The 26,262-nt window shown below is 46.9% G+C and overlaps 1 protein-coding gene across 1 annotated transcript; it reads left to right on the top strand.

Annotated features, from left to right (window-relative positions):
- Positions 1-7,726: 7,726 nt before the first annotated feature.
- On the top strand, positions 7,727-25,679 carry LOC128813515 (cell surface hyaluronidase-like). The gene is given in 19 exon segments (XM_053988710.1): positions 7,727-8,454; positions 8,456-8,785; positions 9,098-9,265; positions 9,585-9,675; positions 9,678-9,774; positions 10,106-10,248; positions 10,250-10,276; positions 11,122-11,153; positions 11,155-11,314; positions 15,558-15,627; positions 16,255-16,346; positions 16,348-16,377; positions 17,385-17,425; positions 17,427-17,465; positions 18,789-18,920; positions 19,031-19,066; positions 19,517-19,669; positions 19,988-20,165; positions 25,380-25,679. Coding segments are annotated over 19 exon segments (2,847 nt in total).
- Positions 25,680-26,262: the final 583 nt, after the last annotated feature.

Raw genomic sequence — 26,262 nt, 5'->3', positions numbered from 1 at the left:
TGTACTTGTTTCCTCTGGTTATTCGTTCAGCCGGAAAACTTGATTGTTCTCACTCGGAAAGAGCTTTCTTCCCCAGGTCTATTCCTGTGAAAGCAAACTAATGATCTCAGTTAAGCCCATTTAACTCATTTCTGTATGTCCTTCTATGTGGAACTCTCCAAACATATTAGCTCTGAAATTTAGCTCCAATGCAGTCGTTTGTACTTCAGCACTGGGTAAGGGTGGGGTGGCTCTTTGATGGTGGGCACTCCGCTGTTGGGAATGAGGTCAGGCACAGAAACTCCCTGCTGGGTCTGTGTTGCTTTCCAAGTCCAGTGGTAATACTGAGGTCAGATGGGTGTGAATTTCAAAGCAGGAGGTTGTACTTGGGTCTCGTAGCTTTGGTACAACAGTAAAAAGCAGGAGCTGTCCTTGCGGCAGGAGAGTGAGCCCTTGCTCCTTTGACTCTGCCGTTTTGCAGATGAGTTTCTGCAGTAATCAAGTTAATTTTGCAGAAGGTGTACGGGTAACATGCCTGCTGTCTTAAAAAAAGAAACTCCAAGAAGACCCCTACACCATTAGTAGGTCAATTATAAATTACCTTCTGGTTCCTGTAAGGGTAAAGGTGCTTTGGTCCGGGTTGCCCGGGGGCCGGGAGCACATCACGTCGCGTTCTGGAGTAAAACCGTGTGCTGCCTGTCCCTGCGGGCTGCGCTCGCCCGCCGTGGGACCGGGCTGCGCTTCTCGCTCCAGAGGCCGGAGCGTCCCCGCTGTCCCGGGCCGTGCCCCCAGCCCTGGTTGTGTCCTGGGGGATCCCCCCGGCCCCGCACCCAGCGGCGCTGGGGCTGCGCTGCGCTCGGCGGGGCTGCCCCGGGGCCCCAGCGGTGGCGCGGGGCGGGGAGGGGCTCGGCGGGGCCGCCCCGCTGCTGCTCCTGCGGATGGTGGCGGTGGCGATGGCGCTGCTGGGCGGCCGGGGCTGCCGGGCAGCGGAGGGCGAAGGCGCTGCCCCAGCCCCGGCGGGCCGAGCCCCTCGGGGCGTGCCCGGGGCCCGGAGCGGCTCCCGCAGCCCCGGCGGGCGGGGGCCCTGCTGCCAGCCCGGGCTGTCCCGGGAGAGGAGGAGGCGCGGAGCCGCTGGATCTGAGCCTTGCTTTATCAGGAGAAGCAGCGGAAGGAGCACACGCCTCTGGATTACACTTGGATTTCAAGACAAATACAGGTGGCTTGGTTTGCTGTGCCTCTGGAGGTGACTGCATGCAGTGGGTCTTTCGTTTATTTTCTGCTTTTGTTTCTAGGCCTTATTAGTTTAAGAGCTGCTTTAAACTAAGAAGACATCGATCCATAGTTTTGCTTATCCTGAATGACGTTTTTCATAGCAGTTTTTTCTTGGAACTTGCAGACCTGCTAAAAGATTTAACATCACTTACATTCCAAGTGACTCCTCTGTAGCAGTGCCATTAAAAATGCTTTGGATCTGCCCTTTGGATCTTTTTTGGACCAGGACCAGTGGGATGGCAGCAGTGCCTAACATCCTCCTCTGCATGGACCATCTGTAAAATATAACTGCTAGGACTCAGCTAAGTAATACACTGTTATATTCCAGGGATGAGTTACAGCCATGAATGTGCATTTTGATACATGAAATTCCAACATATTAATAGAATGCTTAAATAATAAAATTACAATAGGCAAGCAATCCCCTGGACCCTAAGTCACACCTACCTGAAGTTGATAACTTTAATCTTGAATCAAATCAATAACAATCCTAAAGCTTCTCAAACATGCTGATCTGGGATGCCCCTTTAGGAAATAGAAAAACAGTCTAAAAATTTTGTTCTCTGCTTAGAAATGAAAGGGAAGGCTTCAGGCACATTCCAGGGCTCCCAGGACGTGACCTCCAGCCTTCAGCAGTATGCTGTTACATTAAAACATTCACCATTTCAAACAGTCTTGGCAGTACGCCGCTGAGTTTTGGGTTCCTTGTCCCTTTTAATTATCAGAGCTTTCTTTTGTGTTTATCGTGAAGTTCCAGCCTACTTATGTTGCATGTAATTGCTTTATTGATCCATTCCCAGAGTGTAAATTGAACCTTTGGGCTCAGCCTGGAGGAGGGAGAGCTAGATAGGGGCACTGCTTTGGAAGAAAATTTAAGCTCCATAGAGTCCCAGTTGTCCCTTACAGCACCTTTTTATCAACAGGATGAAGTTGCTGTGGCCTTTGAGCAGCCATAGCTTCACCTGGGTACACCAGAGTAATGGCTTTAATCAGCAGAGACAAGGAGCAGACAGAAAGCAAAACAGAGCCTTTAAACCAAACTTCTATCTGTTGGAAAAATAGAATCTGTGCTGGACCCTGGGACTAGACCAAAAGTACAAATGGCTCAGTAGGAATGTAAAAGTTTCCTTCCTTAATCAAGTATAAAAAAGTCTTTAACAAGAATAACAACTTGAACAACTTTTTAAAATGCTTTTTTAAAAAATTAATGTGGAATAGTAAATTTTCTTTTGGTGATTGGGTTGTTTGTTTTTTGGGAGGGGGAAATTGTGCAATCTTTGAGTGCTTGTATAAATAATGAAGATAGTTTTCCTGAGCATTAAAGAGTACTTTAAATGAAAAGTTATATATAACCATTATTATGTTTTATTACCTAAAATCTATTTATCATACATCTCTTGATTTCACCTGTTGAAATACTCAGTGTTTGTCAAAGTGGTGCAGTGATCTGTAGCCAGGGCTGCAGCAGAACATCCATAAATGTACTTATGTACACATATCTTTTGAGGAAAAAAACTCTCTGGGATTCTTTGCTGTTTATGTGTAATAGGTTCACTGTATTTATAATTCTTTCAGAACATAGCCCAAATCCCAGAAGTTCTCTGTGGGACATGGATTATGAAAGACTGTTGCACAGTAAGGAAACCCTGCCTGGGACTGTGGGCTCTTACAAACCCTCCAGCCTGTTCAGAAGCAGCTCTCTCTTGAGTTATTACAGGAGAAGTTTGCTAAATCAGACCGTGGGCCAGAAGCCACAAGAAAAGCACTTGTCCTGTGAAGTATTCCTTAAACCCTTCAGATATACTTTAATGGATACCTTTGGACCTAGCTTGGCCTGGAATCTCTCTTGGTTTTGCAGCTGTAATCAATGCCAACCTGCTCAAAATTCACATCAGTGTCCTCAAGGTGATCCAGCACAAGGTGAAGCCATTCTTGCTTCCAGCTCCTCGGGAATATGGGAGTGTTGTCTCAAGGCCAGTAGTCTGAGGCCTTCTCTCTGCTCCACAAGCAAATGATTAAACCAAGAAAAATGCCAATAAAGCCCAAAGAGGAACTGGTAGGTACACAAGGAGGAGATGTGGTTTGGTATCTCAATCACTTTCTGGTGCTGGCTGACCTGGCGGGGCAGGTGAGGGGTGAGCACTCCCAGCTGCAGCCTGGTATGGGTGGGTCCTGTGCTGTGCCAGGAACTGCACTCAGCGCTCAGGCTGAGAGACAGCTGGGCTTGGGCAGGATCGATAGAGGATGGGTAGGTTCTCTGGAGGATGGGCAGGATCAGTGGAGGATGGGCAGGATCAGTGGAGAATGGCCAGGACCAGTGAAGGATGGGCAGGACCGCTGCAGGACGGGCAGGACCAGTGAAGGACGGGCAGGACCAGTGAAGGACGGGCAGGACTGCTGCAGGACGGGCAGGACCAGTGAAGGACGGGCAGGACCAGTGAAGGACGGGCAGGACCAGTGAAGGATGGGCAGGATCAGTGAAGGACGGGCAGGACCAGTGAAGGATGGGCAGGACCAGTGAAGGACGGGCAGGACCAGTGAAGGACGGGCAGGACCAGTGAAGGATGGGCAGGACCAGTGAAGGACGGGCAGGACCAGTGAAGGATGGGCAGGACCAGTGAAGGACGGGCAGGACCAGTGAAGGACGGGCAGGACCAGTGAAGGATGGGCAGGACCAGTGAAGGACGGGCAGGACCAGTGAAGGACGGGCAGGACCAGTGAAGGATGGGCAGGACCAGTGAAGGACGGGCAGGACCAGTGAAGGATGGGCAGGACCAGTGAAGGACGGGCAGGACCAGTGAAGGATGGGCAGGACCAGTGAAGGACGGGCAGGACCAGTGAAGGACGGGCAGGACCAGTGAAGGATGGGCAGGACCAGTGAAGGACGGGCAGGGTCGCTCCGGCCGCGCGGGCTCTGGCCGGGCCGCGGGGCAGCGGCTGGGCAAGGGCGCCGCCTCCCGGCCGCCCGCGGCTCTGCAGGGACGGTCGGCCCCCGTGTCTCCATCGTGTCCCCCCGTGTCCCCCCCATGTGTCCCCGCCGTGTGTCCCCCCCGTGTCTCCATCGTGTCCCACCGTGTCCCCCTATGTGTCCCCGCCGTGTGGTCCCCCCGTGTTTCCATCGTGTCCGCACCGTGTGCTTCCCCCTTGCTCCTCCCGTGTGTCCCCCGTGCCCCCCCGTGTCTGTGTCCTGGGGGGTTCCGGGCTCGCACACTGGAGTCTGAGCTGGCGCTGGCCCTGCGGCGAGCCCTCCTCTGCCGGAGTTGTCCCGCGGCGCCTCCATACTCCGTGGGAACGGGGCGCTGTTCAGGGGATGCTGCCTCCGTTCCTCCTTCCTTTCTCGAGGGAAACAGGAAACCGCCCAGCGAGGGAGTGTGCCCGGGAAAAAAATCACAGAGGACCCTCCCTGCACTCGTGTGCCAGAGCTGAGTCCCTGGACAGGGATGTCGGTGCCCTGCGAGTCAATTCCCGCAGCTTGGTTCTCTGCCCTGGCCTTAACCATGACAATCTCAGCCATCGATATCTGGTGCTGAACGCTCCAGCTGTGTTTGTAGGCAAAGCATCACAATCACTTCAACGTGCCAAGACACGGGACGGCCAAGGTTGTCTTGTCCCTGGCAGCCCATTACAGAAAATGACCCAATTTTGTTTGTTAGGGGGGTAAACTGCAGTTTATAACCCACAGTAGCACTCGGAGGAGGGCTCGGGTTGGTTATTTTTGTGAGGAAGAGTTACACCAGGCGTATGTTGGAGGCAGTGAGCGTTTGTCATGATTTCTCATTTGCAGGTGTGAGGTTGTTCGGGAGTGCTGTCACGCTGTGGATGCACCCTGTAGCAGAGGGCTGTGGTGTAAACTTCATCCCGGTGCTGCTGCAAAACAGAAATCAGCTCGGAAAAGTGAAATCTAAAGAGTGAAAAGGAAAGAGTTTAGCTGCTCAGGCACCGCTCTGCAGACAGTAATGGGGGCTTCTATGTTTACTTTAAAAATAGGCAGCAACTTTTAGAAAACAGGGTGATATGTTCAGTCCCTTTTAGTCTGCTATTTTCTTCCTCAGGCCAGTGAAAACTTAATATGGGGTGAAATGGCCTTGAATTCTTTCACGTGAGAGCAGTTCTCTCAAAAAAAAAAAAAAAAAAAAAAAAAAAAAAAGTCAAATTAGTCTATTTCTGGCTACAAAAGAGAAAATGCCTTTAATGGATTTAAACAGTACTCACACCGTCAAGATTTTAGTTGCCCTTTCAGGAAAAGTCCCAGGTAAGCAGGAGTGATTTTGGCTTTGCTGATTGTTCTGCAAGGCCTGCACAAAGCTTAGCACTAATCAAAGTGCTTAACATTTACCTCTACTATGTTAGATTAATTTTTGATGCCTTTTATTTAGATTGCAAGTTCATGAAATTTTTGCATGAAGTAAATATTTTAAATAATGGTGTATGAGATTTCTAGGATCCTGGCGGATGTAAAAGGCTCAGGTCCTCTTATAATTTTGCACTTCTAGCAACATTCAGTTCAGAAAAATTAGTGTGTTTTAAGACAAAATACTCTTATTTGTCTTGCCTTGCCTGAAACATCCACCAGTAGATAATTTTTCTTAAAAAACTGAGTGAAGCCTCCTATACTTCTGGTAACAACTCTGTGTTCCCATGACCTGCATTCATATGTGTCATATTCAGATAAGGAGGAGGCACAACGCTGACTAATGCTGCTTTTTTGGAAGGAAAATGACAAAAGCTATTTGAGACAGGAATAGAAGTGCCAGCACTAAATGACAGATGAACAGCTGGTAGCAAAGGTGGCAGGTCTAGCATTTCCCTCTATTTATGGAGTATTGAAACAAGGGAGTGTTATCTGGATTTGTTTTCCTGGGCTGGATGCTTATCTTCAGATTCAGTAATTCTCTGGGTCCCAGGACCGGGCATAAGAGAGTGGATGGGTTTTGTTTGGCACAAGTGAATGTTGCTCCCTCACCAGAGCTGCTGCCTGGAGCACGGGGCACGGGGCTGTGCCCCTCACCCACCCCCTCTGCTTCCAGTCTGTTCCCATATTTTGTCTGACAGCATTTGCTCCTTATTAACATGACTATAGCGTCTTTGTGCCCTCTGTCAGAAGAAATCCTGCACCAGAATAAATTTCAGAGGTGACAGATTGGAACAGTTTGACCAGATGATGGCACACAAATGTCTCTACGGCTCTACACCTCTTTGGCTTTGGCCCTGGGCAGCAGTAGTGGCTGGAACCATTGCCTACCCACTTCTGACTTGTCCTCTCGGGATGCTGGGCTCTCGAGTGGAGATGAGGGATTACGACCCTGGGGGAGAGAGGCTGTGGCTGCAGTAAAGCAGATACCTGGATTTATGTGTCATCCAGAAGGTCAGTTGTGCTGTATTTCAGAGTCTATGAAAAAACGTGATGTTGGAGTTCATGGAAAACAAACCAGTGTGTGATAGTCAGTGCCAGGTGTGATAGGTGTGATGGTGTGACAAGTGCCATGGCCACTGAGACTGGAACCTTCCAAGCCAGGCAGGCAGTCCCAGCACATGGGGGTTTTTGTGTCTGTGTCTTGCCCGAGCAGTTTCTCTCCCTCTTCCTCTCACTGCAGACTCTGATCGGGGGTGAAGTGGCAAATACCTCTCTGCTCACCCGCTGTCAGGGGAGCTTTTGCAGCTGCTGGGTTACAGTGTCGTCCATAGATCTGCCAGACACGGGACAGTACAGCGTGAAAGCCCCCCACGGGAAGGTGCTAGAGGGGTCAGCTGCCTCCCAGGAAGGGCCACGGCATGCCAAGCCCCGGTTTAGGACTTCAAGAGCTGGGGACTGGGGTGCCTCAGCCCTCTGCCCTTGCAGAGACGGCTGGCACCAAGCCGCATCCTTTGCATAGGGGTGTTGAGCCCCGCCAGGGGCTCAGCGGGTCTGCACAGACCCGCGGGGATCCCGGCAAGGAGCCCGCTGCCCCCGGAGCTCGGCAAGACCTTTCCGTGCGGGCAGCGGGGCATCAGGGCGCCGGTCGTAGATATACGTCCAGGCTGGAGGGAACGTCCCCGGCTGGGAGGAGCCAGCGGCTGAGCCGCTGTAAACAGTGCGGGCACCGCCAGCGGTTGGGAGATGGATATAAAAAGGGAGGCGGAGGGGAGGCAGCCGGAGCGGCGGAGCGGGAGCTGCCTGCGCCTGCCTGCCCCTGCCCTGCCTGCCCCGCCCGGTGCGGCAGCTCCGAGAGGCTGCGGGCAGAGTCCGCGGTCGGCGCTGTCGGGACAGGTAAGTGTCTGCAGCGAAGTTTGGAACCCGCCGGTGCCGCTCGTCGAGCGGCCGCTGGGTTCGCGCCGCGCCGGCTCCCTCTGGCCGTGCCGCTGCTGCGGTGCTCGCCGCCTCCCGGGCTGTGTGCAGAGGGAACGGGGCTTCTGCTTTCGCCGTTGCGACGTTAAGTGAAGGGGGAAAAGGAGGAAAAAAAACACAACAACGAAACCAAAACACATCCAAAGCAAAATGTGCCTTTTGGCGGCTCCGTGCAAAGTCGCGGCGCACGTGTTGCGGCCGGGGGCGGCCCCGGGCTGCGGGACCGCCCGGGACGCGCCGGCCGCGGGGAGCCCCGGGGAGCCGCGGCTCCTCCTGCCCTTCGCGCCGGACCCGGACCTGGTCCCGGTGCCGGTGCCGCCGTGTGACGCGTCGTGGAGCAGCCATCGGCCGCAGCATCAGGTCGGTACCGCGCCCCCCGCGCCCCCTCGCCTCGCCGATCCCGCCGCCGCTGCCGCCGCCCGTTTCTTGCAGGACCCGGCGCGGATGCCGCCCCGCACCTCGCCCCGTGGCGACCCAGCTCCGACACCTGCCGGGCTGGCCCGTGGGCCGGCCGTGCGCCTCGAGGGCTCCGCCGCGGAGGTAAGCGGGGCGCCGCCCGCCCCGGAGCCCGGGTGCTGCGGGGATGTCCCGGCCGTGCCTGCCGGCACCTCCCGGCCCGGCGGTGCGCGCCGCCAGCCCCTCCGCTCCCCTCGCCACCCAGGGCAGCTGGTGTTCGCCGACCGCCCCCGCGGGCCGCCCGTCACCCTGCGGGCCCGCTACATCCTCATGCACGACGGCGGGGAGCTGCACATCGGCTCGGAGCTCTGCCCCTACGGCTCGCGGGCCACCGGCTCGCTGTACGGGCGAGCCGCCGAGGGGGCGGCCACGGAGAGCTGCGGGCAGAAGTTCGTGGGCGTGGGTCGCGGCGGCATTCCAGAGCCGGCGCCGCCGCTCCCGGGCCCTCCTGGACATGACGCTGCATCCCGGCCGGCTCCGCCACGGCCCCGACTCCTCCGAGAGGCGCTGGGGCAGCCGCGGGCTCAGCCTGCGCCTCCTGGACGGCGGCACGGCGCGGCTGCTGGCGGGGGCGCTTCCACAGCCACCTGCGGCCGGGCTCAGCGCCCTCCTGGCCCGGCAGCCCCCGGTAGCCCCCGGCAGGGTGGTGGCGGCCGCCCTGGGGGACTCGGCCGCCCGCAGCCTCACGCCGGAGACGCGGCTGCTGCTGCGGGACCGCCTGGGCAGCAGCTTCATCGTCCGCCTGCGCTACAGGTGAGGCGGGGGCGGCAGCGGCGCGGGCGGGAGCGGAGCCACCATGGACAGCTCCGCGCCGCCGGGGGCTCGGCCCGAGCGAGCGGCGGAGCGGGGCTCGGCCCGGCCCCGGGCGGGGGGATGCGGTGGGTACCCGGGAGCATGCGGTGTGTACCGGGGGCATGCGGTGGGTACCCGGGAGGAATATGCACCGGGCCACCGCTGCCAGAGGGAGGGGAGCTGTGCCATGCTGCGCGCTCCCTCCTGCCCAAGTTCTCTGCAGGGTGGAGGGCTCAGAATATCACCGGTTTGCTCCTTCCCTGTCTCCTTCAGGCAGTCCTGGGCGCTGGTGGGGATTCTCGGAGGGGATCAGCTTTCCAGAGCAGAAGATAAGCAGGAGTGTAACGGGAGTGGAACAACGGGGTTAGCCATAGCCCAAAGAGATTTCCTCACATATGATGGCACCTGTTTTACTGTTACTTCTTCCAATGGATGGATGGATAAAAGGTTCAGTCTTCCCTGAGAATTGCTTCTGTTGATTTGCTCTGCTTTTCCTGTGTGGCTGCCATGAATCTGAACAGTGCAATGATAATCATACCATAGTCTTTGGCTTCTGTGGATGTTGACCAAGCTAACAGAAGTACTCTCTCAAAGTAATGTTTTAGCTTTCTACAAAGAGATGGCACTAACATGTTTAATAGTTAGAGCACTTTTATCATGCAAAGGGTTATCTAGATCAAAATTAAATCAGTGTGCTCTTCATCTAATTGCATGATTCTGCCACGTGCAGCTGTAAAAATAATTGATTGCTTCATTTCTCAGGTGTGTCTCATAGTGGATTTAAAGTGGAAGTGTCCAGAGGAATAATTCTTCATCTGGTGGATGGGGTTACAAGTTGGTTACTTGGTGACCTGGTATCGTCACTGCCAGTACAGATTATTTTATGCATCGGCCTGAAGAGTTTAGTCTTTTTCCTTGTCCAAAGAAAAACAGTCAAGTGAAAATTGATGGTATGAAATATTTTTATCAGGGTACTCATTTGTGGTAAATATTTACATTGTCTTGTCTTTTACATTCTACATTTACTTGTCTTTTAAAGTAGATTTTGTCCTATAAACACAAGGGCACATATGAGAGCTGAAGGCCCTAATTTTACTTTGGAGCTTGAAAGTTTTACCAGAGGCAGCAGTTCTTTGTAGCAGCCTCTGGGATGAGATACTAAAAACTGACATGTCCCCAGACTTGGTGATTGTTTAAATGCAAGGTGTGCACTTGCTTGGAACAATTCAGTAATAAAGACGCTGTGTTCATCCTGAATAATAAGTTTTCTGGTTTCCACAGGCAGCTCACTCTGTCTTCACATTGGAGAAGTCATAGGTGGTGTTGATATGAGGGCAGAGGTTGGTTTTCTGACCACAAATATACTTATTCAAGGAGAAATGGAAGAGTCCTGCTATGGACAATATCAATGCCAGTTTTTCTCTTTTTGATACATTCGGAGGGCACATTAAAGTGAGTAATTTTTAATACATTTGATTGTAGGTGGTTTCAGATAGTTCCTTTCCTGGTTTGTAAACAAGCAATATAAAGCATCAAATTACCATTTTGTGTATGGGAAAAAGTATATTTGTCTATGAAAAAGGGGGAAATTTGCTAGCCTGTCTTGCAAAACAAGACCTGCAACGAGACATTTTCTTCCCTATATCTGCAAAAACCTGCCCTTTTAGGGGATTCCCTTTGAGGGGACTCTTTGGCAGCATTGCTGTCAGTAGGGCCCATGCAAAGTTACTTCATGAGATGTCACTGAAGGAATTGTGGTTCCTGCAGAGCAAACCTGCTGCCTCCTGGCTCAGAGAAGTGCTGGGTCTCTTTCACCCTGTTGTGCTTTGCCTCCTCTCGGTTGTCTCACGTGTTTTGGGGGCAGCCTTGCTGCTGCAGGGGCTTTGTGTAAAGTTGCCCCTGTGCCAGGCAGTGGAAACTGAGGAGCTGTGCAGATCTGGGCTGAAATCACTCACAGTAGAAGCTGCCAGGAAATAGAGCCTGGTGGCAAATGCTCCCCCTTTCTGCAGTTGGCAGGAGCACCGTGTCTGTCACTGCTATTGCTAAACACTGCACATGCTGCTTGGCAGCTGCTCCTTGGCAGCCCCGTGCCCGTAGGTGTGCAGCTGCTGGCACATGGCTCTGCAGGTCCTGAGCTGCTGTGGGTGGAAACAGGGAGCTCACACTTCCTCCCGGGACCATGTTTCACTCTGCAAAAATATTGCCTAATGAGAGAGAAAAAAAGCCCAAACCTGTTTTTCTTTTTGTGTGTGTTTCTATTGTAACGCCTTACCTGGATCTTACATTTGTCTCAACAGATCCTAAGGAATTTTAGCTCTGTTCATCTCAGGAGTGGAACTAAAAAACATGGGGCAAGAGATCCTGGGCAGTTACCCTGTGCATTTTCCCCTGGCTGAGGATGTGGATGAGAGAGGGGGATATGAGCATCCAATGCACCTCAATAACCTGGCAATCACCACTGCTGCTCGGGGTGGAACTCACGGCCTTCTGGTAGGACACAGATTTTATTAGTAACAAGTTCAGTTCTTTGCATAGCCAGGACTGAATAGCAAGAGCCATCTGTGATGCAAAGAGGTATCAGAATATTGAAATAAGGCATCTTTTTCCCAAGAAAAGTCCCGACTTCGCCTTTGCTTGAGTTAGGGCTTTCCTCTGCTAGTGCAGCTGTTTGAAATAAATGTCAGGTTCTCAGCCCAGCCTAATTAATATTATCAGATCAGATATAGTGTGATTAGATGCAGGGAAATCTTTGCCATGGTAATTCTGGACAGTTTGTGATAAAGGGAACTTTCATTTAAAATTAAAGCAGTGAAGTATAAATGGAGCTGACTGAAGCTCCATTTAATTTACAATGAGATAAAAAAGACAGGGCTTGTTCAAGTCAGGGTAACATGAAATATATCCCAAAATGGTCATGTGACAAAGGGAATAAAATATGAGCAGAACAGACCCAAATGGTCACTTCAGTGCCAGGAAAGTCCTGAGGAACTTGGCTTTGACCTAGATACTCACAAGGGCATTCTGAACTTAGGAAAAAAAGGTCACAACAAAAGCCATACGTGTCCCAGCTGGAAAAGAGAGATTCCTGCTCCAGTCCCAACGTGTTCAGTTGCTGTGTGCTCTGCAGGACCCTGAGTGATATTTTGGTGTCTGTGAGCATTTCCTCATTCAGTGGGTGGGTGCTCAGGCTGACACTCCCTGTGACCTCCTGTGTTTTTCCTGACAACTTTTTCTCAGTCCTGTAAGGACTGAAAAAGTAGTGTAAGACACAAAATAGAGATGTGCTCCATGTGTGAAAGGGCCCCCTGAAAGAATGTATTCATGAAAATGCAATACAGGTCCTGTACAACACAGGAGCACTATTCATGTATCCTAAACTTGATTTATATTGTTCAGATCACTCACAATTTTTGATTGCCTTTCATATTTGTGATTTTCTCTGTAGAGCCTAATTCTGTGTACAGAGTCAGGAGGCTTATGCAGTATGTGTGGATGTAGTTTAGCTTTCTTTCTTCCCCTTGGGTATTAAACCTCTGGAACTGAAGTATTGTGTCTGGGATGAAATAAAAAGCCTTATGCTAATAATGGTCCTTAGAAGAATGGTGTATGGTCTTGCTCTTTATCAGAAGAGAGTAAGTACTCAAGGGTTTATCTACATGTGTGGGGTGCAACAGAGCAATCAATAATCCAAGTGAGATCCAGCCCTGGTCATGTGACCCTGAGGGCTTTGAGTACTTGAATCAGTGAGAAGATTTTATAGCAAAGATTAAATATGGGATTCTTTGAAAGACTCATGTAGCTTTGATCCATAGTCATTAAAATGAAGAGTAGTTAAAATGTAATAAACAGCCTTGCTTTAAAAGAATTTAAAATAATTTGCTGTTCCAGAGAAGAGCATGTGTATCAGAGCAAGGCAGTTAAATAACACAGACAGGCACCTGCTTCAGCATCAGATCATGAAATTCCAGCCCAGAGGCAGAGTAAACCAGAGTGAAAACCTCCTCTCTGCCAGGAGAGGTATTAGAGGATGTAATTTTAGATGTACATTGCCAGAGTGGTTTGTGCTCCACTGTGTGTGGGTCATGCAGAGCTGTCTGCACTCCCCTTCTCCATCTGCTGCTCTGTGCCAGGCTTGTGCTGCTTTGCAAGCCAGCAGCAGCTTGGGTTCCTCGGGAGGCTGGGAGCAGGCTGGGATGTGCCCAGTGCTGGACACATGTCAGGCGTGTGCAGACTGTCATGGCTAACGTTGCAGGGCATAAAGGTCACGAATATTGTGTTGCTGAACTATTTATAATTCAGTGTTTAGAGGTGTCTTAATCATCTGGTGCTGGTCACAGCAGCAAGGCTGCAGCTTGTGCTGGGGACAGTGTTTCATGCTGGCACATACAGTAAAATGCTACTGTGACAGTGCTGCAGGTGGGTGCCTTTCCAGGCTTGGGTTTTCTATCAGTGATATGCTGGAATCGATCAGTTATTGGGGTTTTGTTCTGATGGCATGGACCCTTATCTCTGAGTGCAAATGTAAGTGATCTTTAATCACATTGGTCCTGGTCACGAGAGTGATCACACAAGAGTTTCGTGTGTGTAACTTTTCAGGGCTGCCATACAAGCCTGCAGCTGAGACTTATCATATTAATTGAAGTTAAAATCTGGTTTTGGATACAAGTCTGGCTTTTCATGCAGCCCTCTGAAGCACAAGTAGCCAAACTGCAGCTAAATGCAGAAGAATGAAACTCTACAATTGAAATGCTGTTTAAAACAATGAGCAGTTTGTTGCTGCACTTTTCTGTCCAAAGCTGGTCTTCCATGGCCTCCTCAGCACAGCTTCTGCCCATCATCTGGGAGGGTGCAAGTAGCCAGGCTTACTGACCTTAGCAGGCTGGCAGGCACACTTGCATTTTTGTCTAAATCCATTTCCTATTTGTGTTTCCAAGACTCAGCTGGCCGGGAGGGATGTGACAGCTCAGTGGAACTGACTGCTCAGTGTCAGTTCTCTGTTACCCTCCCCGTGGCTCACTCCAAGGTGCTGTACCCATGTGCAGGGTCCAGTGGATTTCCAGCACTCAGTCAGGGGGAACTGGGTACCTGTGTACCTCATTTTTTTGTGCCTCATTTTAAACTCTCTTTTGGACACCTCATTGAGGCAGAAGCAAGAGCAGCAGATGACAAGTTTGAGGGGTGGCTGCCAGGAAAACAATGAAATCCAGCAGAGCTATACCTATGGGGACCATACTGTTTGTGACTCCAGATGTTATGTACAGTTGCAGCCCATCAAGGGGAAATTACAGGATATGATTCCACGAAATGGATTTATTTCAAGTATCCCTCTGTATACAAAAATAACCAAGAAGGTTAATATTAGTTAATCTTGCAGTCTTGCACAGACATAACTGACGTCAACAGGAATTTTGTATGCCTGAAGAGGGAATATAAATGCTGACAGGGATCATTTGAGTACAAAGTTAAGTTTTCTGTAAGATTTAGTAACAAATAGCTGGTATTTTAACTAGCCTGATTTAGTATTTACATTTAAAAGAAGGATTTCTGAATTTATCTTCATAAGACTGTACATCAAAGGAAGCTTGTGCTAAGCCCTTTTGGTCAAATTAGGGCTTAATGCAATATCCCTGAGCATGTCAATTAATATTAAGTAGATTGAAATAGTAAAATACCATCTCTACTCAAGATGGTTATTACAGCAAAGAAGTGGCCCTGCACCTTCTGAGAATGGAGGAGAAAGAATGGGAATCTCGTTAATATAAATTACTTTGCATGGTGCATTTTAAAGAACACCTTATTTAATTTTGGAAATGCTGCAGTCATAAAAACTTTTAGATTAACCTTGCTGACTTGTTGGTTTATCATGCAAGACACACTTATCTTTATGCATCTTTATGTAGATATTTACTCTATGACACTGAATCAAATATTCTCTCTGAGAGTTGAGGGTATTTTTAAATCCAGTATTTTGCAATTTCTCCTTAATTATGCATGTAATCTTCCTCAGAGTAGTTTTAAGATCAGTCCACAGTTATGCACACTGCCTCTAGTTCCAGTCAGCTCCAGGACTGATGGAGGCACCTCTCAGTGTTAGAAGGTTAGCAGTGTTTTTATACATGATCTTTATTACTTACTTGCAAAAGATGTTATCCAGTGAAGTAATACAACAGATGACAATGCTTTTATAGTTATAGCTGGCTTCTGTGTGTACCACTACTGATCTTCCCTCTGAAGAAAAACTCCTTACTGGGGCAAACATCAACATTATATCTCCTTAATCTTCTTCTTAATGGGCCACTTGCAGCTTGCGAGGATATTTGGGTTGTTTTTTTCATGAAGAAGCTTCATAAATTCATAGAGAATCCCTAACTCCTGTCATTGCCCCTAAAGTTTCAAAAAAACAGACCAGAAGTTTCACTTCTGAGACATTTTCCAAAGCTTCTTAACTTAAAAAAAGCCCCAACCCTTGGATTTCCTTCAGCTGCATTGAACAGAGCATGGATTTTGTGTTAACGTTCACATATAATTTACAATAGGTTCAGCATGTGGCTCCATAAATGACCATGTCTGACATTACTAGATGGTTTATTTTCCTTAAAGAGTGTCATTAAAAGGTTGTGTGGAGTTTTAAAGTCAATAGGAAAGTTGTGGCTCAAGTCCAGGGCAGTGCTATGAAAATGTATCCCTTCCTGTTTGGTAACTGCTTAGGATCATTTTGATTTTGATTTTTCAGGGCTGTCAGCACATTCTGGATTGCAAATCCAAACAACAGCTTAATAGAGAATGCAGTGGCTGGTGCTCAGGTAAAACCATTTAATGGCAGAGCTATGCTTTGCCTCCACTTCCCAAATATTCTACACTTATTTACTGATGTCAGGAGCAATAAGTTTTTAGTAAGACACAGAATTTGGATATGTATTTCTGCAACCTTTGTCTCTGTTAAGAACAAATATTTGCCTACACTTCTCCACTGATTTCTCTTACAATTATGCCTGGAAATAGTGTGTGATATCTCTTAGAAAATATTGATTTTTTATTAGTAGTTAATAGTTAAATGCTCAATAAAATTTTATATTTCTACATATGAATACATACTCTCTCCTTATTATTATCTCTTATGTTTACCTAAAACACATTTGTGTTTTATATACCTGTACAGACCTGACTGTTTTCTAATAAACCACCTGAATTTCACCCACAATAAATGCATTTTTAGAACCCTTGTGTGTGTCCCAGGGCCCTGCTGTGCATGCCAAAGGCTAAGCTGGGAGGTGTAGCAGTTATGGGCTGCTGTGTGTCCCCCAGGACCCACATGTTGGACAGGCTCAGGTCAGAAATCTGGCCAGCACAGTGTGAAAAGCTACACTCCCAAGGTAGCCTGTATCTCTGATTGCAGTGCCCCATTGCTCAGACCTCCCTTTGTCTTTTAGGATGTTGGGATATGGTGCCTCTTCCACTGGGTCCACCCGGGCACTCTGAGGAAGACACCCAGAGGGACAGGCTGAACACACCCCCCGGGAGTGTTTTACAACAGAGTCCCCTCCAATTTCAAGGCACGTGATGGTTTTTATGTTTCTGTCAATATAATAGCATGACATTGATTGTGTGTGCTGCCCTGTGATGCTTGTGGGTGTCTCACATTTTGAGAAAGGTCTTTTTAACGCTGTATCAAGACAGAATTAACTTTTGGGGGCCCTGTTTGTTCTAAATATTAAAGAGGGAGCTGAGGGGAGTAGAGGTCCCATTCCAGGAGCTTCAGCTGGGTGGCTGTGTTAGAGGGAAAGTGCCCAGGCTATGAGTGCACCTACTCTAAGTGAGATTTAAGGAGAGACAGGCAGAACTCTCAGCACTGCTGTTGACCACAGTGATGCCAGGATGTAAGGGGAGGAGGGAAAGTAATTTGTGCCAACGACTGCTCATCACCTCTGGAAAATAAGACCAAAAATTCAAGGGTAGTTCCAAGAAAAACGCTCTCCCCCAAATATACTGTTGACATGAAAACATTACCTGTAAGACATAAAAAGCATTTTAAACTTATTTCTCAATATTCTAGATAGAAATTGGATTTGTTCACTGTGTTTTGTATATTTTACATCTTGGTCCATGGCAGCTGCTGCTCTAGCCCAAAGCCTGTAAGTTGGCTGCAGCAGCTCATGTTCTCTTTTGACTGTCGGGGGACTCGTCACTTGTTATTTAAAGCCTTAATTCTTAACAACACTCTTTTTCCAAAAAGTTATCAAGAGCTTGGCAGGGTCCCTTATTGCTTTCTGCGAGGGAGGGCGAGTGGGAGTTCAGAGCCTTGCTTTGGGTCAGAAGAGAGCCCCAGATGCTGATGCATAACATATGGCAGGGCAGGCTCTGTCCTGACTTCAGCGTGCTACATCCTGTGCTAATGTCATGCTGAGCAGCGCCAGGAGACGCCGAAAGGGAAGGGAGAGCCCTGGCTGCTGGTGCTCCTGTGCCTGCACGCACTGGCTGCCCACGTTCATTGATAAAATCTGCGATCTTTGGTCCTTGTTGAGCGATCTGTTAAAGTAATTGGGGGCGTGTGCATTTCCAGGCTGGTTTGTTTATTGGAAAAGGAGTAAAGACAACGAGAGCCTGAAGATCCCAGGGAGTATCTCACTGTCGATAATGCCAGGTAAGCACATGAGTTGTACTGCATCTTGGCTTCTGCATTGCATTTAGCAGATCATTAATGCCTCATTATGGCTGGAGCATCTGAAAAAAACACAAACTTTCTCTGATGTGCAGAGGCAACTATTCCATAGCTATGCACGGGATTGTTTGTGTTATTGCTGGCCAAAAAGGACACCCATGCACTTGGGGTTGTGAGGACTAAGCAGTGAAGCATGTGGAAGGGGATCCAGATCCCATTAGTGCATTAGTGGGTTTGTAAACTCTAATATTTATCACTAATTGCTCAGAAGAACTTACATCTGAAAGGTGATGTAAGGGGCTGCTGAGATCGGTCTGGGATTAATGAGGAAAATAAGTAGCCTCAAAAGTTTTTGTCATCTGCTTTGAAATGTCTGAGCTTCCTTTTGCAGAGTGTCAGCAGGTAAATTAAGGCCATTTTCTGCCTCGCTGCAGTCCTATGGGTCTATGTGAGGAAGCTGAGAGAAATCAGCTGCTGCTCCTGGTCAAGCCTTGGCTTCTTCTCTCCTCCATCACACCCTATCAATATGATGTTCCCATAAGTCTGAAAGGAGAGAATTGTGACATTTCCCTGCCAGGGTCACCCCCTCGGGCACCAAGGAGACACATGCCTTCGTACCTCAGCTGGAAGAAGTAGGAGGTGGGGGTAGACTCAGAAAGAGTAATGGTCATTTTTTTCCCAAACATAGCACAAATCTACCATTAACAGCCACTGTGGCAAGAAATAGCCTGTGAGCAATTTAGATGCATCCAGTTCCCAGGGAGAATATTTTTGCTTTTGACAGCTCCTCTTTCAGCAACCACAGATGCATATGGGGGTTTGGTCTGTATATGCAAGGAGAGCAGCTCCAATTACTCTGTTAGCTTTGCTGAATGAGATTCCTGAAAGTGTCTAATTGATTTTCCAGCATCAACAGAGGGATTCTCAATGGGCCCTGTAGGGACATCTACAAAAGGATCTGAATGACTTGGGAAAAATGTTTTCTATGCCTCTAAATCACATTGAATCAAATTAAGGAGTAGCTGTGGGCTCACTGGTGTCTAGTGAGAAATCACCTGCTCAGAATTCAGAGAAATCACCTGGGCCAGAATTTCATCCTTATGAATGTTTCCTGTTCTCTGCTTTACACCAGAGCTCAAAAGTGAAATCAGGCTAATATCCTGACTCTGATTCAGGGCATATCACCTCTTTAGACCTACTATGCCAATAAATGGAAGACAAAAAAGATCTACTGGGCATTACTGCCTCTGTCTGAAGTTGATTCCTGCATCCCCTGTGCTGCATTAACTAAGATTCTTTCTTCAGGTTTTGCGCACATCAAGATGCTGATCCTGAAAAGACATGAGTTCCTGCCATGATTGATGGTCTTATTGCTCTTAAAAATAATGACCACAGGGCCTGGGCCAGGGATGGTGACATTATTTTCTGCAGCTCAGGGTAGGTTACTGTTATATCATTCCCCCCACAACAGGCATAAATAGGTCTGTAGGCCAAATTCACTGCAGACATTCCTCATCATTTACACCATTGTGTTTCCTTTGTCCCAGGTTTTCAGACAATGGAATTGGACTCACTCTGGCAAGGTAATCTCTTAAAATGGGTCTTCTTTCCATTTTCCCCCCATTGTAACATGCTCAAGAATGGAAACTGAGACACTCCCCTGCTAATACAGGAGAAAAGCTTACATTTCCTCTCTCGACCACATCAAGGCTTCCCTGGGCAGCCATAAATACAAGAGGCAATTCAGCCTTTCATTCTCTTTGCCTCAGCACGCCTGGGGAATTAATCATAATTGCTGAATATTTCCTGCTGAACAGGAGGTCCTGGACAGGAGGTCCTGATGCTCAAGCATAAAGCTACCTTGTCACTAACTTCCTTGTTTCTAAACATACTTTAGAGCAGGCTCTTATAGAGGTGCACGCACCTTTTCCCAAATTAAGGACACAAATTCTACTGTGTCTCTGGTGTAATTAAAAGTGTTAATTAATTGGGGTGCCATGCTGCATATTTACGTGGTGCTTCTTTGCTTGCAGTGATGGGACTTTCCCGACAGACAACGGCTCCAGCCTGGAGGTTACATGTTCCATTTTTGTTGGAGAAAGCAGCAACTTTGGCTCCCAGGGAGGCCAAAACAGCTACTGGGGAAAAGGGGCAAATGGAGAACACGGAACACTGCCCAGAAACAAGTGAGTTATTCTCCTGCCATTTCTTCTTGGAGTTAGCTTAAGGTAGAAGAAAAGCCCCAGGAATTAATGTGGCTACCAATGAGTAATTTATACCAGGTGCTTAAATTATTGTTCAGGCCAGAAATAATAAGCATCCAAGTAAACTTACTCTTCAGGCCAACAGCTTGAGAGCATTCTTGACTGAATGTGTTTGATTTAGTTTTCTCCTTGGCTTATTAGTCAGTGGAGAATGGATTAGAGAATCTGACTTATGCCAAATGGCTCTTGTGTGGTGCTTCAGTGGTGCAGCATCAAGGTGTTTGTGTTTAAATCTCCTAGGACATTCCCTGTCCATGGATTCCAGATTTATGATGGGTCTGTCAGGATGGCAAGATGCACTTTCAAGAAGTTCACCCTGACTGTTGACAGATACTCAAGTGCCATCAGGTTTTTCATTATAAACTCCTGGCAAATCAGCCCTCAGAACAAAGTGTCACAGATCCTGATGGAGAAAAGTGTAAGTGAGAGAAGCAGAAATGTTTGCTGTTAGATGTGATAGGTTTTGAAGTTTTTAGCAGTGGTGAGAGATCTACCCTAGAGCAGGATTTCCAAGCAGAGGTGTGTGTTACATTGGGGCATGCCATCAACTAATTCTGAAACCCTCTTCTTCTTAGTAATGAAGGTTATTTATAAGCAAGTAAAATTTGATATCTTCTGCCTGGGCAGACATACACAAAGAAATCTGCATTGGAGAAGGGTTTCACCTTGTAATCAGAACATCCAGAACACAGGTCTTAGGTGGTGCAACATTGCCAGTTGCTGAGGACCTGGTAAGGAGCTGGCCTCAGAGGTTGAGAGGGTCACACAGGAGATACCAGGAGCCACTAAGCTGAAAAACAATTCCACAGAAATAGCAAATGCACTGAGAAGCAAAGCCATGACCCAGTTTCTGAGATCAGCTGTGAAATTCCTGTTCACAACAGGGACTTCCCTTGAGCTGTGACAACAGAATGGGGCTCTGTATCTCTGCCTTGGCACAAGCTGAAGGATGCTGAGCAATTCCAGTCCTTGCCTTGGATTCCTGTAGGGATCATGACCCTGGACACTTGGCTTTGGAAATGATGGATTGCACCTGGCTCTCTCCAGGAATCATGACTTCTCCTTAGCTTTTTTCAAACAAGGTCCATAGTTGTTAGGATGTCCATGAACTGTAGTAACTTTGGCTTGAGGTTTGGCTTTACCTTGAGGAAAATTTCCATTGCTCTGAGATTGACCAGTATCACTCCCTCTGGCAAGCAGAGAGTTTATCTGTCCCCTCTCTGGTACACTTTAGACCAACAAGCAGGGGGTATTTAATGAAAGGATGATGTTGATTGCAGTCACTTGACTTTTCCTCTAAGTAAAAAACATGTTCTCTGTGCATTTCCATGAGAAGATCTTAATTGCCTTGGATGCTTTATGGACCTTTGGAACAAGAATAAGGTGTAATTTTCTGTTCCTTCTTCATGTGTTCCCTTGGTGAAATGGTTATAAGATGGTCATGAGGAACATTAACAAGAAAATCAACATGGAACAAGGGAGGGGATCTTAGAGAAAAAAATGTTTGATCAGTGAAGTGGAAGAGAGTGGAAAATTTCCTCCAGTAATGGCTGTAGGACTGTCCACCAGAATGGTTTCAGACAGGTGATATTTATGCACATTGGCAAAGCGTTGGTTATGCCTTGAATGGCTGAAAATGCAACTCTATAATACAGTCACAACATCTGAGGCCAATGAGCCTGCTAAATGTGCAGCATTGTCTGTTTGAGAGACAGTTTAGTACTGCAACACCTTTTAGGATCTAGGGTTTTCAAAGTAAAAATGATCAGAAGAGTTCCTAAATAGTTGTGCAAACAAATTAAACCAGTGCAGTGTAACCCTATTAACAAAAAAACCCAAAACAAAACAAACAAACAAACAAAAAACCTAAAAACAAAAAACAAAACAAACCCTAATGACATGATCTCAATAATTGTTTATTATTTGTATATTTCCAAGAAAAGATCAACTTCTGAAACTGCTCCTTTGCCAGCTTAAAAACCATGTATTTTTGTAAGCATCTGCATCCCAGCAATTTTCACTTTGATTCTATTTTATCTGGATTGAACCCAGATGTGCTACATCTGATTTTATACTTGTAGGATCACAGACAGTTTATTTTTTTGTTGTTGTTGTTCATTGCTATATGGGGTAATATATCTTTGCCTAGTTAAGATAGAGCCTGTCAACCATTTTAATTAATTTTCCATCTCCAGACTTAGTTTTATTAGCCATCTTATTAGTTTTTAAAGGATGGCTAAGTACTAATTCCCTAAAGTACAACCATTTTGCTGTTGTTCTTTAAGAAGAAATTAAACATTACTGCAAGTTGTACAGTGATGACAAAACTATTAGTCATGCTGAAGGATAATTGTATAATTAATCAGACTAATCAGCAGATTGGTTAGACAATAAAATAATAGAGCCAGTCAGATCTTGTTTAATTCCAACATAAAAATAACAGTGAAGCAGAACAGAAGACCTAAACATTGCACTCCACACAAAGCATTCTAGTTGTCTATCCATTGACAAAGCTGAATCTCACATATTATCTATGCATTATCCATTGCAATATTATTGCTGGGCTGGCTTGTTTGTTTTGAGAAGAGTGTTTTAAAAGGTTATTTCAAAGCAGTGGAAGCAGCAGTTGGCTGTAACCCAGCTGAGGGATGACTGATGGCTGTGGTCTCCAGTATCTCTGTCTGTCAGTAGGACCTGGAGAGCTCAAGGAAGATGCCCAGCCCAGAACAAGCCACATCCACACACTGGTGCATCACTGCTTCAGAAGACCTGACATATCTCTTTTTAGTCACAAAACAGCCACCCATTCACCCCTCTGTCCCTCTGAGGCACAGAGTGAGGTGAGGAGCAGCAGCAAGGCCACCTTCAACAGGTGCAGGACTCCCAGATTGTCCCAGCTCACATCCCTGCTAAAAGTCCCTCTGGTCATTTTGTCCCTGCAGCCAGGAGTTTAGGGTGGATTCCATCCTATCCCACTCCTACCTGTGCCAACCCTACCACACCTCAGGAATTGCTTCTGCCAAAGAAATCCCTGTGGTCTGTGTTGGGTGGGTTTGTGGTCCCCAGGAGAGCTCCCAGGGGCCAGTACTGACCCCTGGCTATGGACTAGCAACTGCCATGGGATTGCAGTCCAGCCTAACTAAAACATGGGCTAGGCTGGACTTCCTAATGTTGACTTTGCTATGTTTAGCCTGTGCTGTTTTAGTGCTGGGCTTCTGTGTCAAAGCACACACTTGCAAACAGCTCATGGTGGGGAAAAGAAAAGCAGACAGTTAGTTGAAGTCTGTTATTTCCTGCAATAGAGAGCAGAAAAAAACTAGTCCCAACCCTAAAGAGACTCCTGACCAAAGGGAACTTGGCAGAGAGAGGGTTTGCATCACTCCAGCAGAGGAAAAGCCATGGGGACAGAGACCTTGGGTGGTAAACGAGATGAAAATGGTTTTATTAAAATGATAGCAGTGAGATGTCTTTTGTTGGCAGCTTGTGCAAACACTTGAACGTTACAAGAAATTGCTAATTATTACAATGATTTCCAGCACCTTATTATTTTTTAATATAGAAAGTGCAGTCGTCAGGGTTCCCTGCAGGTGTGTTAGGTGTGCTGCCTTTGGACAGGTTGAGTTAGCACATTCTTAAGAGATTACAAACAGAGCACTGTCAGGCTTCAGACAGGTAACCCAAGTATCCTTTATACCATGTCACTCAGAGGTAGCCACACCTAGTGAGAATTAGGTGTCTGAATAGCGTGGTATCCAGACATGATCTGCCTCTGCGCCTTCTTCTAGTTTGTTCCCAGCTCCATGTGAACAAACCTGAGGAGCAGAGCCTTTGTTCCTGTGTGCTCACTTAGGAAAAATTATACACTGCCATAGCTGTAATTGCAAACTCAGTTGCACTCCTCTCCCACAGTGTACCAAAGTAAGGTAACCTTGAGGCTTATGCAAAAAGTGACACTGCTCATTAAAATTTCCACTCTAATTCTGACTTTCAGACTTTTTAGAGGAGAATGTTAGAGATAAGAATAAAATTAGCACCTAAACTGTCTGCTGCTGGGTGGAAATACTGAGAGTGTTGATCAAATGCAAGATCTACTGGCTGTGCCTTCGTTTGGCTTGAAGTGCAGTTGACTTTGTTCTCCTCCCCAATGAAGTGTCTGTTTTCATATGCAACTCCAGAAGTGCCATCACAAAGTATTTGTAATAGAGTTTTGAGCTGCTGCACAGTGTTTACATTTTTAAATATCTCATCTTTTTAAATTAAAATGAGAGTTAAAAAAAAAAAAAGAAAATAACAAGAAGTTTTGCGATCCTCCTAGGCCAAGTAGCCTTTTGGGGAAAAACTTCCTGTGGTGCAGCAAAAAAAGATTTTTAAAGCCTCAGAAATGCACCTTAAATTTTCAAGTGTTTGAGCCTCCTTTAAAGGAGACTGCCTCAAGTATTTATGAGATTCATACTTAGACAAGAAGGTGGCAGAAAAGGATTCTAGGCTTTGATTTCATTTTAAAGGAATAAAGACTTTTATTCTGCAAGTAGTTGTTGCTGCAGGGTTTGGGTTTTTTTTAAGGCAATGGACTTCCCATCCAACTCAGAGTCACAATAAACCTCCTATTCTCCTAAGCCCTTCTGTTTATTATTGTTAAAATAAAGCCTTTAAAGCCCTTAAAAAACTTTCAGCCTAATCCTGCTGACCCCAATTCTTACTCATGTGCACAGTCCAATTAAAATTAGTTGGGTTAAATGGAACAAATGACAGTCCTTTGGGTGGGCATGATCCCCTTGTTATTTATGCTGTCTGCTTTTATGTGCATTGCTGCCAGATTCATCCAGAGTGCTTGACCTGGAGTAATTATTTTCTTGATTACTTCGGAGCTTAATCTTCACACCCTGTAATAATTTCATCTGCAGACATTAAAATATTCCATGCTTTTTTTTGCTGAACATCTGCAGTTTCCTTGTTTTGATGTATTTTCATATCAGGACAGATATTTTTACTTAGCTACTGAAAAATCTTGAGAGCAGAGCTATGCACAATGAGGATAATGTTGCTTCCTGTTATTTCTCTTTCCTAAAAAAAAAAAAAAAAACCAAAAAACAAAACCATGGGCTATATTAGAATGTGCATGAGAGCCAATTCTGAGAATTTAAAACTTTTATAAGTTTTATGGGAGTTTAGGAAGAACAATTAGAAAAAAAAATGGCACTGACAGAACCACTTAAAAGGGACATTGAAAAGATATGAGAAAATTCCATAAATAGCTAGGTTTTTTTTCTTTATTAACAGCTGTGATATTCCTCAGTAAATTTCATAATCATCCAGTATTTTCCTACACTTTCAGTAATCCTCTTCTTTTGCCACTGTTCAGTTTATTGCTGTGTGATTTCAAGCAACACATGGTGGTGTGGGTGCACTTCAAAGAACCAAAAGTCAAATTTTTGTGGAAATATCTCCTGGGATTAAGAAATAAGAGGCAGAACCAGCACGGCTGCCATATTTTCTAAACAGAAGAGGCAAAACAAAACTCTGCTCACACAATGGAGCTTCCTAGTTCCAGCTCTATCACTGTCAAAACACTGCAAAGCCAAGTCCTTACTTTGAGCTAAGCAGTGATTTTTCACCTTATTTTCTCCTCTAGGTTGGACTGAAAGTGGTTTTTTTGGCAGACCAGGCCAGTGGTTTGGAAACCACGACAATGAAAATGTCCATCTTCCATGGTGTGGATGGTTGGCTGACAGGGTATCCAGACACCTTCAGAGGCAGAGCAGACAAGTCCCTGCTGCCTCATCCCAGCTCCCTCAGTGTCCCCTGCTGGAATGGGCTGATCTGTCCTGGGAAACTCACAGGTAACGGGGCAGCCCAGCCAGCACCAGATATTCTGGTGAGGGGAGAGGCAGTGGAGCTGCTCAGCACTACTCACACAAAGGGTGAACAATAAATTTGGTATGATTTTGCTGCATGTTGAAATCCAGCTGGAGGAAAGTTTGGTGTTTTCTTTTCCAGGCATTTGTCCACACTATCATGGGGCTCTAGTGGATTGTTCTGGTGAATCAGGTTTCAGTAATGGAAGAGGTTACTTCTGTGGTACATCCTAGTTGTGTTCAGGGTGGTGAAATGGGTGGTTGAGATGCAAACTCACACCTGTTTCTTATTTCCCATGCAAAAATCACAGGCTGAGAGATGGCCTTAAACTTTGCCAGCAGTGAATGCCACAGTCAAACATAGAGTATGCATGTCTCCTTAAGCTAAAAGAGTTGGATGCATTTGCTTTAGTTGCACAGCAGAGAGCAGGAGTTGCTATTTAAGTATCTAAACTCTGGAATTAAAAACCCTGGTGTGTTTTGGCTGGGCAGAAACAGGATTGGGCTCCTATGAAACAGTCCCTTTGAAATAGGGTTTTGTCCTTGGCACTTAGTTTGGCTCTGTGTCGCTAGAGAAATAATCGTCCTTGCTCTGGCAACCTAACAGTTAAATTCAGAGTTGCAAACAAGTAGGCATTTATATTTTTATTTCTATTAATA

The sequence above is a fragment of the Vidua macroura genome, chromosome 12, assembly GCF_024509145.1.
Source record: "Vidua macroura isolate BioBank_ID:100142 chromosome 12, ASM2450914v1, whole genome shotgun sequence".
NCBI classification, from domain to species: Eukaryota; Metazoa; Chordata; class Aves; order Passeriformes; family Viduidae; genus Vidua; species Vidua macroura.
Note: the sequence above shows the minus strand (reverse complement) of the source record. Positions and strands in the feature narration are given on the sequence as shown.